General features: G+C 46.0%; 1 protein-coding gene across 2 annotated transcripts; it reads left to right on the top strand.

Annotated features, from left to right (window-relative positions):
• Nucleotides 1-9: 9 nt before the first annotated feature.
• On the top strand, nucleotides 10-18,871 carry AVIL (advillin). 2 transcript variants are annotated; one of them, XM_039865832.1, is made up of 20 exons: nucleotides 10-828; nucleotides 2,802-3,151; nucleotides 4,587-4,661; nucleotides 5,312-5,508; nucleotides 6,931-7,039; nucleotides 7,132-7,242; nucleotides 7,544-7,746; nucleotides 8,212-8,290; nucleotides 8,414-8,512; nucleotides 9,178-9,331; nucleotides 9,430-9,530; nucleotides 10,018-10,155; nucleotides 10,258-10,416; nucleotides 11,192-11,371; nucleotides 12,728-12,873; nucleotides 12,977-13,121; nucleotides 14,862-15,050; nucleotides 15,697-15,765; nucleotides 16,663-16,779; nucleotides 18,258-18,871. In XM_039865832.1, exons 2-20 carry the CDS (start codon nucleotides 2,972-2,974, stop codon nucleotides 18,369-18,371), a joined length of 2,565 nt encoding a protein of 854 aa, XP_039721766.1. In that variant the 5' UTR covers nucleotides 10-828; nucleotides 2,802-2,971; the 3' UTR covers nucleotides 18,372-18,871. The 2 variants fall into 2 exon arrangements, with proteins under 2 accessions (XP_039721766.1, XP_039721767.1); XM_039865833.1 differs by lacking the exons at nucleotides 2,802-3,151; nucleotides 4,587-4,661; nucleotides 5,312-5,508 and having other exon boundaries at nucleotides 10-229.
• Nucleotides 18,872-19,392: the final 521 nt, after the last annotated feature.

Raw genomic sequence — 19,392 nt, 5'->3', positions numbered from 1 at the left:
ACAGATACAGGACGTCTCTGTAAGCTACATTAGCTCTTCCTGGCCCCCAATGGAACCAACTCCGTTGCCATCCAGGTGCTTAATAGGCATATGCTTGGTGTCCTATTGACTCCTGGGGATGAACCAGCAGCTCCAGGGGACTTGGAGTCTTCATTCTTCTGTGCCCCTTACAGATGTTCCCAAATCAGGATCCATGAAACTGGGAGCCCAGCATTGTTCCTGGCACATGGTAGGCTCTCAAATATTGATTGGACCGATGTATGACCCCAAGGAGCAAAACAGGATGATGTAATAACACACTCTTGGCCCCTCTCCTAGACTTCTCCAAGAAATGCCCAGAAGCTTCTCAGGGAGGCGCTCACCAGCCTGGACATGCCAGGCACTGGACAGGCAGCTCCGGCCCCTGCCTCCTGTCATCAGCATAATGCATCTAAATCTACAATATGGCAAATTTCATATCCTCCCAGCCTCTTTCCTGCATTATTGATGGGCTGTGCACTTTTTAAAAATCAATTAGATCAGGGCGTGGAGCTAGAGTTAAAAGAAGCCTTTAAAAGTCTGCTCTTGTTTTTGCTGCTTTGAATAGGGACAGAGATCAAGCTTTCCGTCTGGTTTGAATAAGTCAAGCCCAAGGCTAGGTTGGCTGTGATTGGCCAGGACTAGGAAAATGTGGTTAGGATGCAAACTCAAGCAAATATAACCCAGTGTGTCTGTGCAGCCATTGCTAAGCTTAGGCAGCAGGACCTGGATCCTCCTGCTTTGGGGTGGTTCTTCAATACTGCTGCTTACTCACCAGCAAACTGGGAAGACGGTGAGAGAGAAGGCAAGGTAAGGTCTCTTTGGTTTATGGGTACACATCAGTAAAGCTATCTTACTGAACAGGAAAGAAAGGAGGAGATTGAGATTTCCCTGGCTTTGTCTTCTTGCATGAGGCTTTTAAAGGGTTGAACCAGAGGTTTGTGATCAGTTTTGCAAACTTCCTGTTGCCAAGTCTAGGCCCTTTTCATAGGCCACTGAACAGATAGGGCACATTTTAAACACTGGGAAAGATGGAAAAGACCCCTTTCACCTATCTAAAAAAGATCATATGGGACGAGGCAGAAGTTAAAACCAACTTCCTCTGAGGTCCATTCATACAGATGTCTCAGAATTAAGGGCCACTGACTTTTAACTTGTATCAAAACTGCACCCTGCCCCTGGGGTTTCTGCAGTGATCTCAAAGGGTGCTCAATTAATAGGGACTTGAAGAAGGAAGCGACAGAGTTTGGGGGGAATTTGATGTCACCGATGGAATTGACATTTTTCTGGGTGTTCCAGTGTGCCAGGAAGTCTTGTCTTTGAGCATGTCTTCTCGTGCATTTGGGGGACCCTGGCCCAATGACCTCCTTCCCGATTGCTCAGTCCCTGCTGAGAAATGGGACTGCTTTTGGCCTCTGAGACACAGTCCTAATTAATGACGGTTTGGTTTTTACCAGGTTGGCACTTCTTTATCTTCAAGGAATGAATTCATTGGCCCTTGTCCCCTTCCCCTAGTTGGGTCACAGCATTTACCTTTAATGACTAAAATCAAGGGTCTGAAGAAAACCTTAACAAATATTTCCTGGCAGCTCTGAGCAGCACAGGGTGGGGCGGCGCAAGTTATCAAATTCAATCCTCAAACACTGGCTGCTCCGCATCACTGCTCTGCTTTAGTCCTGCCTTAGCAGTAGACAAAGGGAGTTTGTTTTTATGTTTTTGCCAAGGTCCATACTAGATAATGGCGCATATTCTCTAAACCTGGCTTCATCCACCAAGGCTCAAGGACAGAATGGCCAGACTTGTGCCTCTTAATGAGCACAATATGCTTCCAAACAGCAAAGCTCCACGCAGTCCTCTCTGGGTGGGCTTTCATCCCATGTAGATCCATCAAGCCTGGCTTTTTCCTTTGCCTCTTGGGAGCATTCGTCAGTCATATGTATTATCAGATTGCAAGCTCCTTGAGAGCAAGAATCAGGTAGGCATTTTAATTATATAAAGCCCCTATGCGACCATGGATGTGTGTAGGTGCTTGATAACAGTCAATAGATAATACCTCAAATAGAGATCCACACAGACTTCTCTTTACCACTTCCTCTCCCCACCAAAGGCCAGACACAGCAACTTAAGGCCAAACACAGGCCCCATTGTGTGTGTGGGAGGGTCTGGGGAAGCAGGGTCTGGGTGTGAAGGGGGTATGGGTGGGGGGCCTGGGTGGGCGGGGCAAGGAGAGCATCTGTCCACTGGCAGATCAGGCCATGCCCACCTTCCCCTGTTGGCACCTGCACTCTTTGTCCCAGGCACAGCCCTGCCATTTTACTTTCCCTTTTCTTCTGTGAGGTACAAGGAATATATTAGTCATAAAACAAAAGCAGGACAGATGGGCTGAGTTTTAGAATAGTTTACTTAAGCGGAAAAGTCTGGAATGTAAAAGCCCAAAGAGAAGGTCAAAGAGTTGACTGTGGAGAGGACCTGAGAAGATTTGGAAGGGGTGAGAGTGAGGAAAAATGTCCCAGTTTAGAAATATTTATTCTGACATAAGCTTTTCTCCCCAGGTACCGCTGAATTTAGGTAAGCTTAGGAAGGATTACAATATATCAAAGTGACTAAAAGCACAGGTTTTAAAATCAGTTATGGATTTCATTCTACTATGTGATTCTGGGCAAATAATGTAACCTCTCTGAATCTCAGTTTTCCTACAATGTAAGATAAAATATGCTCAGTTTAGAATTAAATGAGATAACAAATTACCAACACAGGGCTTAACATATTTATCACCCCTTCAGTAAATAATCGTGGCTGTTACCAGAACTCTTAATGAGAGAAGTGGCAAGTGAGAGGCAGAACTTCCAGGTGGAGATCCCCAGACCAGCCAGGCTAATGATGCGAACTTGGACAGGTCATTCCCCCCATGACTGTGAAATAGCACAAGGATGCACCAGAAGGACATGGCAGGATGGCTGACAAGAAATTGGGAAGTGACTTAGGAGGAAAGCTGGATGGATGCCTGCTGGGAGAGGCATCATCTCCCTGCTTGCTCTGTGATGTTTCAGTCCCTAGAAGACGAGCCATGTCTCTGAGCAGCGCCTTCAGGGCTGTGGGCAATGACCCTGGGATCATCACCTGGAGAATAGAGGTGAGTGGGGTTGGAGGCACACCACACACCTTCCTCCTCACCCTGAATCTGGGGGTGGACTCTGGCCACCCAGGTCTGCTAGATGACACCCCTCCAGCAATCCTGTCTGCTGCCTGTGGTTTGGCAACAGTGAGAGGCAGCATCAAAGTGCACATTTTCCTACTCTTGACCCCTTCTGGATGCTCAAAGCAGGTGGATGCCAGGTGAAGGAAATGCTCTTAGCCTTAGAGAACAGGGTTCCAAGCAAAAACAGGCTTGCCCTTTATCCAGCCATCTGCTCAGTGAGTCTGCACTTCTAGTAAATGCCCTAAAGAGATGGGTGGGGCCGGGGTGCACCCTGGAGACTGACACACCTGGCTACTTCTGTCAGAAAAAATGGAACCTGTCTTCCACAGGGTGCTCTGGCTCCTGCAAAGTAGAGGGGAGGTTTGAAGGCACTACACAGATTGGGGCACAGCTCATTCCTTCTCCCACCTGGGCTTGAGACCCTCTGGCTGACCTTGAGCTCCAGCAGTCTGTAGCTTGGAATGGCCCTAGCCTGGGCAGCCCTACCTACGTGATGTGAGGACCTGCTCCTTACCCCCACATCCCTCCTCTGAGCCCAATGAGTGCCTGCTGCATAAAACCCAGAGGTGATGCCGTATTCCACTATCCTCCGTTAGGAAGGGGAAGTCATAGCCTCTAACAAGTGGCTTAGAGCTTATGAGAGGCCCAGGTCACTTCCACTGGTTTAAGGCCCCTAGTTGATTTAAAAACCAATAGGTACTATTAGATGTTTAACACATACATTTTACATAGAATACATACAAAGTATGACTGCAAGTTTACCTCACTTGGAGGAAGCAATGAAAATCCACATCTGAAGCCATATTAATAGCCCTCCTAGGATAAGCCAGACACGCATGTGACAGATAAGGGCCCCCATCCATACTCCAAATATGGGACACTGGGCTTGGAGCCCTGTGCACTGCTGGCAGTCACCACCACACCCCCCATAGTCCCACAGAATCCCAGCCTTCTGTTCTTTCAGTCCTTGGCCAGCACTGAGCGGTCAGAGTTGGGGAACGGTGTTGGAGGCACTGGTGCAGCTGCTCAGAAGAGGTTTTACTTGATAGCCTATGTCGAACTCTTTTTCCTGCAAGGGAAGTGGCTCTCAAGACTCCTCACAGTGCAGCAGGACAGGACAGACAGGCTGGCAGTAGAGAGGAGGGTGGGGTGAGGGCAGGCACCCAGGTTCAGGCTGGGGCCATGCAAGCCAAGCTCAGAAGACAGGGTGGCCATCTTGCAATTCACAGCCACACCCTATAAGACCAGTGGGGACATCTCCCCTACCTCTTCCTTGCAGCCTGTGCCAAATAATGCAGAGTAGAGGGAGGCTGGGGAGCAGCAAGGGGGAGGAGGGAATACAGCCTATACATACCCTTTGTCCTTCCAGAAAATGGAGCTGGCACTGGTGCCCCTGAATGCCCATGGCAACTTCTATGAGGGTGACTGCTACATCATCCTCTCGGTGAGCGCCATCCCCCCATTCCCACAAGCTTCTCCCCTGAGAGCCGGGCTCTACTGAAAGATCTGCTGATGATGCTACTCAGGTTCCTGGTATCTATCTTGCATTATACAGAACAGGCCTCCAGTTTGACTATCAAAGGCCATTCTTAGGCCAGGTTTTTACATATTGCATCAGAGGGTGGGGGTGGGGCCATCAGTCTAAACCTGAGTGAGTAGCGCACACGCAGCACTTCTCCCCCCAGGGGCCCAGACCCCAGATTAAAGTGGTGTTGAGGAACACCAGATAAATACAGGCCATATCTGGCCTCAAAATACTCATTTTGGTTGTGGAAACTATTCCACGTAAACGGTGCCGACAGAGCCACACAGACACACAGATCAGCAAGGTAAGTCTGCACTTCAACTCAGAAAAGGTCCCTTTTGGTCTCCATTTATTTTGGGAACAATAAGCTATCAACTTTGCCCAAATATGGGGAGGAATCAGGGCTGCCAGACCTTGAGCCGCACAGCAGGTTTGCACAGGGAGAGGCTCAGAGCCTGCCAAGGGCAAGACATAAGCCACTGTACGCTGCATTCTTCCCACGCCAGAAAGGCCAGCAGCAAACGGGAGGTAAGCCGACCCCTGACCTGACTTCTCTGGCTACATCCCAGACACGGAGAGTGGGCAGTCTCCTGTCCCAGGACATCCACTTCTGGATCGGGAAGGACTCCTCCCAGGACGAGCAGAGCTGCGCAGCCATCTACACTACACAGCTGGATGACTACCTGGGGGGTAGCCCTGTGCAGCACCGAGAGGTCCAGTACCATGAGTCTGACACCTTTCGCGGCTACTTCAAGCAGGGCATCATGTGAGTCCTTACACAAGACATATAGAGCAAGGACATAAGTGGCAGTTTATCTCAGAGAAAACCCAAAGGGGCAATAAATATATGAAGAAAGTAATCAGAGAAATGCAAATCAAAACAAAGCTATCATTTGTGCCTACCAGAGTAGCGCAAATTAGAGAGCTGGGTGGTACCAAGTGTTGGGGAGGCTGTGGGGAAATGAGAGCCCTTGTGCCCTGCTGGTGGGAGGGAGGACTGGTACAGCACTCCGGAGAATAATCTGCTGCCACTGAGGCAAAACCCACTTCTAAGTGTATAACTCAAAGGAATTCTCCAGTTCCATAAGGGCACATGAACCAGAATGTTTGCAGAAGTATCATTAGGGGTGGAGGGAAGCTGCAGTCAATGTAGAATACCCGTCACTGGGAGACTGGACAGGAAAAATACTCCATGACACCAAAGAGTATGATGCAGCAGCTGGAAACAACGAATTAGATACACACCTAATAGGCAGACAGAGCTTAAAAACATGATGTTTAGTGAACACAGTAAGAAACAACACTGAGGTATGTAACAGAATGCCAATTTCTGTTTAAAAAAATATATATGCATGCAAAACAACAGGACACGTGTTACCAGAATGAAAATAAAAAGATAGATGTTAAACTGTTAGAATGGTGACCTATGGCGGGGAGGAGACTGGGAGTGGAGCATGCAGATAAAAGGGAATATAAATACTTAAAACAAGAGAGGGGTCTGATAAAGGCCAATGATACTGTTCCATAAACTGAGGAGTCTCATTAACTCAAAACTTTGCACTCAAGATTGAAAACAAAAAGAAATTCCAACGAGCTCAAGAATTCTGAGGCTGGTCCAAAGCCAGCTTCGCGCAGATCAACAGTCTCCACTGACTGAGGACCTGCCCCTTTGCTTCAGGGTGGCTCTCTGCATGCCCTTCCTGTGCAGGCCGCCTGGGATGCAGGCTAGGTTGGGGTGAGTGCAAAGGGGTGGGAGAACTGATTTCTGCAGTGGGTGAGTCTTAAGGCCATGATGTCATTCACGCTCCTGCTACTGCCTGACTTGTGCCCCTCTCCCCGTCACACACTGATTCACACAATTTCTAGAACCAAACAAGCTCTTTCAGCACTGTGGAGTCTTTATCACTCATGTTCCCTCTGTTAGGAGCACTAGTTCTCTGGGTGTTAGTTCCTATTCCTCTTAATGTCTCAGCTGAATGTCTCTTCTGAGAAAGCTGCCCTGACCACTCTGTCAGAAAGTCTATCGCTATGTCTACTTCTGTGGCAGCGGTTACCACCATCTGGATTTACCTTATTTACTGTCGTCACCCATATGGGCAGAGATTGCATCTGTGTAATTCACCACTGTCTCCCCCATACCCGACACATAGCAAGTGCTCAATAAATAACTGAATGGATGTTCTCTCAGCTACAAGAAGGGGGGTGTGGCCTCTGGGATGAAGCATGTGGAGACCAACACCTATGATGTGAAGAGGTTATTACATGTGAAAGGAAAGAGAAACATCAGGGCCACTGAGGTAAGTCCTGCCCATTGTCTGTCCTGGACCCAAGGCCTCTCTACTTGGTACCTAAGAATTCCTCCTGAACAATGTCTACCTCTCATCTGCAGGTGGAAATGAGCTGGGACAGTTTTAACCGAGGAGATGTCTTCTTGCTGGACCTTGGGAAGGTCATCATCCAATGGAATGGGCCAGAGAGCAACAGTGGGGAGCGCCTAAAGGTACGGCTCTTCCCATTCTTGTCACTCACTTCTCTCCCTCGGGCCTGGTCATGGGACTTGGCTCAATCAGGTGCTTTTTTCTTCTTCCTTCCTCACTGGCTCTTCTCTGAGATTCAAGCCGGACCCCTACCTTGGAGCAGAATCTCTTTTAGAAAGAGGCCAAGTACCTGACTCTGTGACTCACCCCTGAGCTCCTCAGCATCAGAATGACTGTGTCTGGAGTCCAGGCTGCTCCTCCCAAAGCCATCAGGCAGAAAGGGGGCCCAGAGGAGCTGAGTGCTTCCATGGGCTTCTTTGACAGGCTATGCTTCTGGCAAAGGATATTCGGGACAGAGAGCGAGGGGGCCGTGCTGAAATAGGAGTGATCGAGGGAGACAAGGAGGCAGCAAGCCTGGCACTGATGAAGGTCCTTCAGGACACCCTCGGCCGACGCTCCATTATCAAGCCTGCTGTCCCCGATGAGATCATAGATCAGCAGCAGAAATCAAATATCATGTTGTATCAGTGAGTAGTTAAACCTGGTGGCTGGTTGAAGTTGGGGCGGGTGGAGGGAAGGTATCCCCTAGAAAACTAAGCACTCCTGCTTGGCTCCTTGTTTTGGGTGCTGGCATCTGGCTTTTAGTCTTTTTCAAAAGCGGTTTTTAGAAGGATCTTGGTGATCCCCACTCAGGGAGGCAGCTGCCATCTGTTGTCAACAACTCTTCTTGGTCTCTAAAAGACCATTCCTTTACTTGGGTCTATACATGCCTGTCCCAGGAATGTGGACAGGATAACGTTTGGAGAGAGAGTCAGAAAATCTCCTCTAGAGAACAGAGTCCTCAGCATCCCGTCTGCATTCAAGCTACATCTATCATAAGAAGTCAAATTCTACTCAGAAACTCCATACTAAAACAAAGCCAGGAAAATATCAAATGACAACAAGATGCTTTGTAGGAGAGAAGGCACAAACTAACCACTCCCCTTCTCCAGTGTCTCAGACTCAGCCGGGCAGCTGGCGGTCACAGAGGTAGCAACAAGGCCTCTGGTCCAGGACTTGCTGAACCACGATGTAAGTAGAATGTGGGTAGGCATGGCTTAAGGTGGCCAGGCCTGGCTTCGGGGGCAGACCCTGGGTAAAGGCCTTACCATGGTCTTGAGCAGCAGTAACCACTTTTATCCCTGATTGCTTCAGGACTGCTACATCCTGGACCAAAGTGGGACCAAGATCTATGTGTGGAAAGGAAGAGGAGCCACAAAGGTTGAGAAACAGATGGCCATGTCTAAGGCCCTGGTAGGAGCTACAGATGTACAATACTGTCCAAAAAATTCTGTCCAAAACACTTCAGGTGTGCTCAGAAAGCCATACCAGGCACGTGAGCATGTAACATCACAGTTATAAACATGGACTTCCAAGTCAGACAGACAAATTGGGATTCAAATTCAGGTTTGATACCATCTCCTGGGGTTGTTGTAAGGATTAAATAACATTTGTAAAGCACTCAGAACAGTACACTGGCTCAATAAAAGGTGGCTGTTATTACTGAAGGGGATGGATATCACTTATCAAGGTTAATGGCCCTGTCCTCAAGGAGCTTATGATATCGTGCAGACCCAGGCAGATGAACCAATCAGAATGCACTTACAAAGCAATAAATGGGCAAATGAATGTGATACAGTCAGTAGAGTACGTGAGTACTGAAAGAGCAGAGTACAGAGGATCTTGTGCACACATAAAAAAAATAGTAATAATCAATAAAGAGATGCCAAAATGTTCTGCTCAACCCTTTCCTTGAGGAAGGTAACTTGATTCCTAGACAGAATAAGTTAGAATTCAACTCTGACTCCCAGAAGAGAGCAATCCTACCAACTGGCTTCAAAGGGGTGAATCGCCAGCCAAGCAAAGAACCCAGTACATTCCTCGACTGACCTGCCTTTTGGGGATGGGGGTGTCTGCAGAATTTTATCAAGATGAAGGGCTACGCCAGCAGCACCAACGTGGAGACCGTCAATGATGGTGCTGAGTCAGCCATGTTTAAGCAGCTGTTCCAGAAGTGGTCAGTGAAGGAGCAGACCACGGGCCTGGGGAAAACATTCAGCATTGGTAAAATCGGTAAGACTGCCCTAATTGTCTTCTCACTGCTTGGACTCTAGACGGGCAGACACAGATGCTTTTCACGAACTTGGCTTCTCCCAAACCCTTCTCTTCAGCTAAAGTTGTCCAGGATAAATTTGATGTGACTCTGCTACATACTAAACCAGAGGTAGCTGCCCAGGAAAGAATGGTCGATGATGGCAACGGAAAAATTGAGGTAAATCTAATGATTCACATCTCAGGGCAGGCAGACAGCACTGGCCCTCCTGGCTCTTCTGTGGTAGAGGAGGAGGCAGGTGATTCTGGGTCTGTTTTGCTTTCCTTTTCACCTCCGGCACCTCAGAAGTATTCTCTAATTGGAGTCCAAGTCTGCAGTTTTCCCTCAGTTTCTCGGGGAAGTGAAAGGCAGATACCTCAGTGAGCTGTCAATTACTTATCTGGCAGATCTATTCAAATCCTCTCTGAGCTGTGGTGGGGAGGCGCCTAACCAGAGACATCCAGTTCTTCTCCAGATTCAAATTATGCAAATGCGATGAGCCCTCACCACTGAGAAAGCAGCAGCGAGGGACAGGGGGACTTCAAGTAGACAGACATTAGCGCCTTACCTGTGGGGATTCACTGCTAAGCATGGCCATTCCCTTCAGGCAGCTGTCTCTTCAAATAGGATTCTGATCTCTGGGGAATTGTGTCTCCTCTGTGCCCAGGTCTGGAGAATTGAAAACCTAGAGCTGGTCCCCGTGGAGCATCAGTGGTATGGCTTCTTTTATGGGGGAGACTGCTATCTGGTTCTCTACACATATGAGGTTTACGGGAAGCTGCATTACATCCTGTACATCTGGCAGGTAGGCCTGGAGCAGGCTCTCAGCTTTGAAAGATGATGCTTCCTCTGGCCACTGAGCTGGGGCAGGGGTAGCAGGGGCTCATCCCTCCCGTCACTATTGCAGGGCCGCCATGCCTCACAGGACGAGCTAACAGCCTCTGCATACCAGGCGGTGGAGGTGGATCAGCAGTTTGATGGGGCCCCTGTGCAGGTTCGGGTGATCATGGGGAAGGAGCCACGCCACTTCATGGCCATCTTCAAAGGAAAGCTGGTTATCTTTGAGGTGAGAACCATTAGATAAAGTTACACCATAAGCAGGAATGCTCAGAACTAACAAGCCAGCAGAGGTTACACTGGAGGAGAGGAATGGGAAGCAGGGTAGACATTGTCAAGAGGGGGTTAATCTAAGATACTGAAGTGAATACCAACTGCCCAGGGCTTCAAGACCAAACCACTGCCTAATTCATGTTCAACAACTTCCATAACGTGACCCATATTACCTGTGAATATGCATTACCCTCAGCTCCCTAACCTACACACTCCACTCTGGTTAGGTGTGTCTCTTCACTAGACCTCACACGTGCTGTATCATTCCCTGTCCACCCCGCCATCAAATGTGCCCTTTCAAATTCAAGTCCTACTTCTTCCATGAGGCCCTGGCTGAAGCATTGCCAAAAATGTGCAATGTCACATGCTTGATACACACAAGTCTATGGTCACGTCCTAGTCTTGCCATTTATTAACTGGGTTTCTTAGCCTGTTTCCCCATCTGTACTGTGGGATCATAATACTACTTCACAGGGTTACTTGGATGATCAATGAAATGATGTAGATAAGGCAGTAGCCACAGAGCCTGGCATTTAGCAGAGGTCTCAGAATGAAAGCTTACATTATTGGTATCATAACTCCAACTCAACTCACCTCTCCCAGTAAGCCTACAAGCTCCTCAAGGGCAAAGACAGTGACAAGTACATCCATGTTCCCCACAACAGCTAGCCCAGTGCTCTGCTCACATGGTGCACCTTAGATCTAGACTATGGTCTTCTCCTTCTCTCTAGGGTGGGACTTCCAGGAAGGGAAATGCCGAACCCGATCCTCCGGTAAGGCTCTTCCAGATTCAAGGAAATGACAAATCAAACACTAAAGCAGTGGAGGTTCCAGCCTTCACCTCCTCCTTAAACTCCAATGATGTCTTTCTGCTGCAGACCCAAACAGAGCACTACCTGTGGTATGGCAAGGTAGGATGGTTAGGCCTTGTGCCCACCCTCTTGTCAGCAAGGGCAAAAGAACTAAAGGGTAGGCTGGAGCAGTCCACAAAAAGAGGAGCCTTTTTCCTAAAAGATCTTCAAAAGGACCGCCCACATTTCCCATGATTTAGGCCTCCAATTATAAAGTCAATGACAGCACTGCTCACATCCAGGAGACACTCCATAAACTTCATAAATAAATGGATGGAGGCTGAATAAGTCGATCTTTCCACACCAGTTTGGTGGATTGTAATAGGACAGGCATTACCACTGAACAAGAACACTAAAAATGTGATTTTGTCAATTCAGATTGCATCTGAATTAAAAAGTACCGAAATTGTTTTACAAAAGAGAATTGAACAGGAAAAGGTGCTCAACATCATTAGTCATTAGGGAAATGCAAATGAGAACCTAATGAGATACCACTACACACCTATTAAGTGCAGATGAGGATGCAGGGCAACAGGAACTCTCACATATTGCTGGTGGGAATACAAATACAGCCTTTGAAAATCAATTGGACAGTTTCTTATAAAACATACACTTACCATATGATCCAGCAATCCCACCCCTGGGTATTTACCCATGTGAAATAAACTATCTTCACACAAAAACATGTACATGAATGTTTATAGTACCTTTATTCATAAGCACCGACTGGAAGCAACTCAGCTGGAGAATGGATAAACGAGCAGTGGTACATCCATACCATGGAATACCACTCAGCAACACAAAGGACAAGCTGTTGATACAAAAAGGGTGACTCTCCAGTGCATTACACTAAGTGAAAGAAGCAGACTCAAAGGCTACATAGTGTATGATTCCATTTATGACCTTCTGGAAAAGGCAAAACTATCATGATGCAGAAGAGGGTAGTAGTTGCCAGAGATTAAGGATTCAGAAGGGTTTGACCTCAAAGGGTCAAGGTAATGTTCTGATTCTTTGTTGTGGAAGTGGTAATATGATTCTATGCATTTGTCAAGACTCATAGAAATATATGCCCAAAAGAGTGAATAATCCTGTATTTAATTGTAAAAATAAGTTTAAATTTTCTTAAAAAAAAAAAAAAAAATCAAAAGTAGCTGCTAAAATTCCAACTGAAGCAAAAACAAAAGTGACTCCTGTTAACATCCATTGTGCGTTTCAGAGTCTAGTCCTGTTCTTTGCCACCCATGTTTTCCTCCCCTCACCCCTTCCCAGCACAAACACACACCTATCTCTCCCTGTCCTGAGGTACCATGGCTGAGAAGCTGATCCTGGCTACACTGAGTTATTGGTCTCAAGGTTTTTTTCCACATCAATGTGTTCATGTGTGACTAACATGTGTTCTCCTCACCGTACCTGCAGGGGTCTAGCGGGGATGAACGGGCAATGGCTAAGGAGCTGGCCAGGCTTCTCTGCAATGGCACCGAGGATGCTGTGGCTGAGGGCCAGGAGCCAACAGAGTTCTGGGACTTACTGGGAGGGAAAACTCCCTATGCCAATGACAAAAGGTATGGGACTAACAGCATCCCCTCCTTTTGGCTCCCCCTGCCTCACAGGTTTGTGAACTGCACATGATTTCTAAGCAGCTCAGTTCCTCTAAATGTATTGCAGACTACAGCAGGAAATCCTAGATGTCCAGTCCCGTCTCTTTGAATGTTCCAATAAGACTGGCCAATTCATTGTCACTGAGATCACAGATTTCACCCAGGATGACCTGAACCCAGGTGATGTGATGCTCCTGGATACCTGGGACCAGGTAAGACATAGCCAGGGTGCTTGGAACAAATGACAAAGATCCTCATAGTTTCAGTTATTTTTGTGTAGTACCTCCCCCGCCAGGATTAACCCAGGGTAGCCCTGGACCATCCCCAAGTCAATCAAGCAATTGTCAATGGTGACCAAGGAAAGAGCCTGTTTTTTGCCAGGATTAGAGAGAAGAGATTGTTGTTTAAAACTCATCTTCCTGGGAATTTTCCCCCCTTGCTCCAGGAAAATCAGGCCATCCTATCACCATGTATTTCTTTCCCTTGGGATCAATAGCGGCAGACTCCACACTGAGAGATATGGGTCTTTTAGGGAATGAAGGGGTGAGAAAGGGGTATCATCAAAGCAGCTCCTCTGTGATATCCCATTTTCTTCAATTTGGCTCAGAAAAAATACTCAGCACCTCCTCTGTTCTAGTCACCGTGCTAGGTGTGGTGTCACCTAGGTGAAAAGGCCCATCCTGCTCTCAGACTTTACAGGCTAATGGGAGGTAGGGTGGGGACAAGACATAGAAACATCATTTTACTATGATGGAGATATATATGTGGTGCCATGGGAGCACAATTAGGGGCACTCACATGGTTTAGGGGCTCAGAGACAACTTCCTGGAGGAGATGGCTCCCAGACTAAATCTCAAAGGATAAGTAGGCATTAATCAGGTAAAGAGGGCATTCCAGGCAAAGGAAATAGCACAAGTAAAAGGCAAGCCATGAAAGAGTCGAGTATACAGGAAACTATAAATAATATTATCAGAACATAAAATAGAGAGTTAAAGAACATCATAGAGATGGAGCAGAAGAAATGGATATGGACCTTACCTACCACGTCAAGAAGTTTGAAATTTATCCTGGAGAGCTACTAAAATTTAAATAGGTGAGTGACAAGGTCAGACTGTGCTTTAGATCAGGGTCCATAGCGGTCCGTGGCCTATTAGGAACCGGGCTGCACGGCAGGAAGAGAGCAGTGGGTGAGCGAGTAAAGCTTCATCTGTATTTGTAGCCACTCCCCAGTGTTCGCATCACTGCCTCAGCTCCACCTCAAATCATCGGGCATTAGATTCTCATAGGAGCACCAGTCCCTGGAGCCAAAAAGGTTGGCGACCATTGCTTTAGATAGAGCACTCCAGCAAGTGTAGGAGAGGAGGGATGCAGGTGAGAACAAAAGAAGATGATACTGGGAGGTCGCTCAGTAGGCTATTGTTAATAGTCCAGTAGGAGCTGCTACAGGCCCACATAGGAACAGTGGACTAGGGATAGAGGGACGGAGTAGGGATGGAGAGATGGTGACAGATTTGTCAAAATGCATAGAAAGTAAACTGGCTGGTCTTGGTGACATCACTGGACATGAGGGGCATCTAGGATGACTCCCAGGTTACTGCCTTAGGAACGATGGGGTAGATGCCATTCATCAAGAATGGAGACACAGACACAAGTTTAGAAAAGAAGAGCTACATTTTGGGGGTGTTAGATTTGAGGTGCTTAAAGACAGCCAAGAGGAGGTGTTTTACATGAAGTTGGATTCAGGAAGCTGAAGTTCAGAGAGCTCAGGACTGGAGGTGTAGATATGGGAGAAACACATGGCAATTAAAATCACAAATCAAGATGATATTGAGTAAAGCTTTTTTTTGCTGAGGCTGTGAATTGCTGAGGGGGAAAATCGGGCAGTGCTTATGACCTACCGCTTAGTCTCTGGTATGAGAGAATTAACAAACATTCAATCTCTACCACAACAGGTGTTCTTGTGGATTGGGGCTGAGGCCAATGTCACAGAGAAGGAAAGTGCTCTAGCTACCGCCCAGGAGTACCTGCACACTCATCCGAGTGGCCGAGACGCTGACACACCGATCCTGATTATTAAACAGGGGTTCGAGCCTCCCACCTTCACAGGCTGGTTCTTGGCCTGGGACTCTCGCATTTGGAGCGTAAGAACAGGGGGGGATGGGGCAGACATTCTTACTGCCAGGGACATCAGCATTAATAGCTCAGTGGGAAGGAGGGGTACTCGAGGGCTAAGTAAACCCAGGACCACATGCCCCCCAGTCCTCTCCCCTCCCTGCTTACTTTTCTTCTCTTTCCCACCCACCACAGCATGAAGTCAGGTTAAAGAATTCACAGCTTGTCTCAGGAATAAGCAGCATGGAGAAGTAATAATGTTTAGAAAGTATATCCACACACATCATCTTTTTGAGCTTTACAACCATTCTGATAGCTAGGGTAAACTTTGTTTCCCATGTTATAAAGGAGGAAGCTTAGAAGGGAAATTATTTGTCTAAAGTCACAATTAACCATTAGGAGAAGCGAGGTTTTCCAACTCCTAGTCAATTTGCTCTGTCTTAAGTCTTGTATAGAATAGAAGATGGAGGGACCGCCAGCAAAGAATGCAGATCATGTTTACATACTTTCCAATCCTGCATGGGCCCAGAAGGGGGGATTTTCATTTTTGCTCATTCCCGAAATATCTGCTGAGTCCCTGGCTTTTTTGCTTCTCGCGAGGGCACAGACAAGGCCGGAGATGGCCCTCTGCTATGTGCAGCACCTCATCCTGTGTTTTTTCTCTCTTCTTTTCAGGCAGGGAAATCATATGAACAGTTAAAAGAAGAGCTGGGAGACGCTGCTGCAATCACGAGAATCACTGCTGTGCGTTTCTTGGAGGAGCAGTAACACAGTCGACCAGAGCCAGAGAGAAACAGCAAATGTTACAGATGCCACATGGGCGAAACCCCATTATGTCCTTCTTATTCTAGTGGTCTTTTCTGATACGAAGATTGTTTTAATCAGTAGAAAAGCAAGTCTGAGTCAAGTTCCTTATTTTACTACCTTCCGAAATTTAGAAGGAACTTGCTGTCTTAAAAAAAGACTAACAAAAACAAAAAGTAATTTTATTATTCAACTCTGTCACTCAGGGTGGATTAAATTTACTGGCAGCATTTTTCAGAAATAATAAGCTTCTAACCTAAATGATATGTTTATCAGTTTCCGATAGTAGAGTCCACAGAAACTCAGGCCATTACCCCTATTTTAATGGCTAAAAGAAGTGGAGCCTCTGGCCAAGAATCCAAAAGCAAGTTAAAATCAGGATGAGCACATGGCACCAGGTGGTCCAAACCATCAGGCAATTTTGTCCTTTGTGCTGTACAAACTCAAGATTCCAAAGCTAATGGTGATGTAGCATCTTTAGAATGTATTTAGGAAAAGTATGACTTCAATTTGAAGTCATTTAAGGGCTGGAAATGTAGAGCCTAAATAAAAGTGCCAAGAGAAGGGATGTGATCACAATATTTAAATGAGATTTAAGGACAGCATTTATGCCAAACCAGCTACACAGGATTTACCTTAGACTTACTAGATCAGCTTTCCCAAGAAGGCCTCCAAAAGCTGAATATTTTAGATTCTGACATGCAGCCAGGTTTGGGGACCATTGTTCTAAAAGGGTGAAGGGTATAAACCAAAATCTTAAATATTATACATACAGAACTTCAATTGCACAAACACAAACAGTCTTTTATCCTGTGTCTGTGTTGTCATCTTACCTAGGACATGAGGAACACAACCCTCTCCCTGAATTCTGAGCCAAAATATTACCCTATAGAAGTTCTGTTGAAAAACCAGAATCAAGAGCTGCCTGAGGATGTGGACCCTGCCAAAAAGGAGGTGAGTAGCTGGAGGAACTGTCTGATGTAAGTGGAGCTCTCCATGAGTAAAGCACCCATCTCAGTATATGGCCTAGGACAGTTCCGGAACATTGTTAAGCACTCAACAGATGTTTGAGCTACCCAGTAGCTCAAGCTAAAAACTCAAGGCTCCTTTCTTGATTCTTTCTTCTCACCTCCCACATCAATCTATGAGCTAGCTTCTGTCCACTTCTCTCCATCTCTCTGCTGCCAGTCCGGTCCAGCCATCGTGGACTACTGCAATAGTCCTTCAACTGGTTTCCACCTCTGTTCCCTATGACCTGTTCCCCACATAACAACAAATGGGCTTTTAAAACAGATGACACTTCTATTTAAAACACCTTGAATCGCTTCCCACTGCACTTGGTGAAGAATCCAAAGTCCTTTCCACAGCCTGCAAGGCCCTATCCAATCTGACCCCTACCTCTCTGTCTGATTTCATCTCACATACCATTACCCTCTTTGCTTAGCCCCCTTCAGCCAGTGGCTGCTCTTCTGTTCCTTGAACATGCTCAGTTCAGCCTCTGAGCCTTTACACTTGCTATTGCTCCTGCCTGAAAAATCATTCTCCCAGATCATTACAGAGCCAATTCCTTCTCATTATTTAGGTCTCAGCTCCAATGTCACCTCTCCAGGAAGGCCTTCCCTGATGGCCCTAACACTGCTTCCTGCACCCCCTCCAGTCCCCTTATACTTGTTTATTGTCTAGTTCCCCCTCTAGTAATATACCCTCAAGAGCAAGGACCTTGTCTGTCTTGTTCATCATCACATTCTCAGCTTTTCAGCACCTAAAACAGTGTCTGGCAGATAGTAGGTACTTCTTAAGTTTTGGTTGAATGAATCAACATATTCATGTTGAATGAATTAATTTATTTTCGCCTTGAAGGATCTGATTTGGGAAGGAGTCTCTGGATTTTCCAATGTCTTATCTAACCAACTCTTAAGTATCTGAACTACAACTTTCTTGAAAATGGAGGCCATATCTCAGTCATTTTACTTGGAAAGAAAATATTCATTAAGTATCAATAAATAAATGTTAGGAAAATTTTATGCTCTCAACAAGATCCATCTGATTTTGTATTTGAAAATGTCTGGATTAAAATGGCAGAAAAGGGCATAAAGCAAGGAACCATCATTTGATTTAGTTCTCAATTTAGCCAAACCTGTCTAGAATTCATATGTAATATATAGCCTATTTCTTGTTCTTTTGGCAAGAAACTAGTGCCAGATGGAACTGTGAGAGCAGTGAATCCTCTCAGTTCTTCCATGGGCCAAGATGGGACTCTACAACCTGAAGAATTCTCCAGTGAATAACTTAAGTCTATTACAGACTTTCTGAAAATTCATTCTACTTCCCTTTCAAGGACCTACTTCTCTTGGCCCCATTCTCCCAAACTCTGTTGGTGTTGGTAGATGCCATGTCTTCCTTCTAACTGGAAATTGTGTTTTCTCTCTCAGAATTACCTCACTGAACAGGACTTTATTTCTGTGTTTGGCATCACAAGAGGGCAATTTGCTGCTCTGCCTGGCTGGAAACAGCTCCAAATGAAGAAAGAAAAGGGACTCTTTTAAGGCAAGAAAGTATATACGCCTATTGAAAGACCACAGAAGAGAGCAGACAGTGCCAATATCAAGAAAGAATTTATCTATCAATTGTTGCCTAACATCCAGCTACTTAATTTAGATTAAAAAGGGTCTGCAAATCACAGCATGTTCTCCATTTTTCTCACCCTTGAATTGATCAGTTGTTATATACCTAAAATATTAACTACCCACTTTTTGATTCTTGTGGCCTTCTAGCTAAAGCCTCAGCAGAAAGTACTAAAACTACATGAATCTGGAGAAGTCAAAAATAAGAGAACAAAAAAACCCACTAAGTTTAAAATGTTTAATATGAAGGCAAGGACCTAAGTTTGTTTTAAATTTTAAAATCAGTATATCCAAAACCTATTTAACCCACAAATCACTGAATTTAATCACATGTATACCCCAAAGCCAAAATCCAAATGCCCAGATCTGTATGTGCCTAGCTTTTTTCCCTTTCAAATAAAGATACCTGTATGAGCAAATGAGAGTTCTTTTCAGTATTGTGGGTTTGCTTGTTATAGTAATTATTTGATGTTATATTAGGAGAACTATCCCAGTACCAGGGAAGTAAAGAGACACTGCTGAGCGAGCTCTCTGGATAACTGAAGCACTGTAATTCCTGTTTCTGGCACAAGAATGCCAAAATCTGCCTTACAGCTGTCCAGGAAACCTCAATCCACACCCATCCACACCCCATTATCCAAAAGAGAAATAGGGCCATGTGTTATTAATTTCAGTAATGAGGCCAGACCAGTGTGTATACCACTGCAGAGAGCCTTCAGAGCATACTACAGACATCAACAAATGAACCACATTTTCCAGACAACTCTGTTTGAGTCAACAATTCCAAAGAAATCCACGTGGCAGGAGTGATATAACTGGGAAGTTCCAGGGTGGAAGCATAGTCCAAAGCATCACGAAGCAAAAACAAAACAAGAGAGTTCCATGTCACAGGAGAAAAACGATAGAATGAGTTAGAATTATTATGGTGTCCTTAATAATTCTA

The sequence above is a fragment of the Pteropus medius genome, unplaced genomic scaffold (genome assembly GCF_902729225.1).
Source record: "Pteropus medius unplaced genomic scaffold, Ma_sr-lr_union100, whole genome shotgun sequence".
Classification (NCBI taxonomy): domain Eukaryota; kingdom Metazoa; phylum Chordata; class Mammalia; order Chiroptera; family Pteropodidae; genus Pteropus; species Pteropus medius.
This window is presented reverse-complemented; position numbering and strand designations above follow the sequence as displayed.

Coding starts and splice junctions, on each gene's coding strand:
- AVIL (XM_039865832.1), top strand. CDS start 2,972: ATGGCTGACAAGAAATTGGGAAGTGACTTAGGAGGAAAGCTGGATGGA. Junction 9,531..10,017: donor ATGGCAACGGAAAAATTGAG/GTAAATCTAATG, acceptor CTCTGTGCCCAG/GTCTGGAGAATTGAAAACCT. Junction 10,156..10,257: donor ACATCCTGTACATCTGGCAG/GTAGGCCTGGAG, acceptor TCACTATTGCAG/GGCCGCCATGCCTCACAGGA.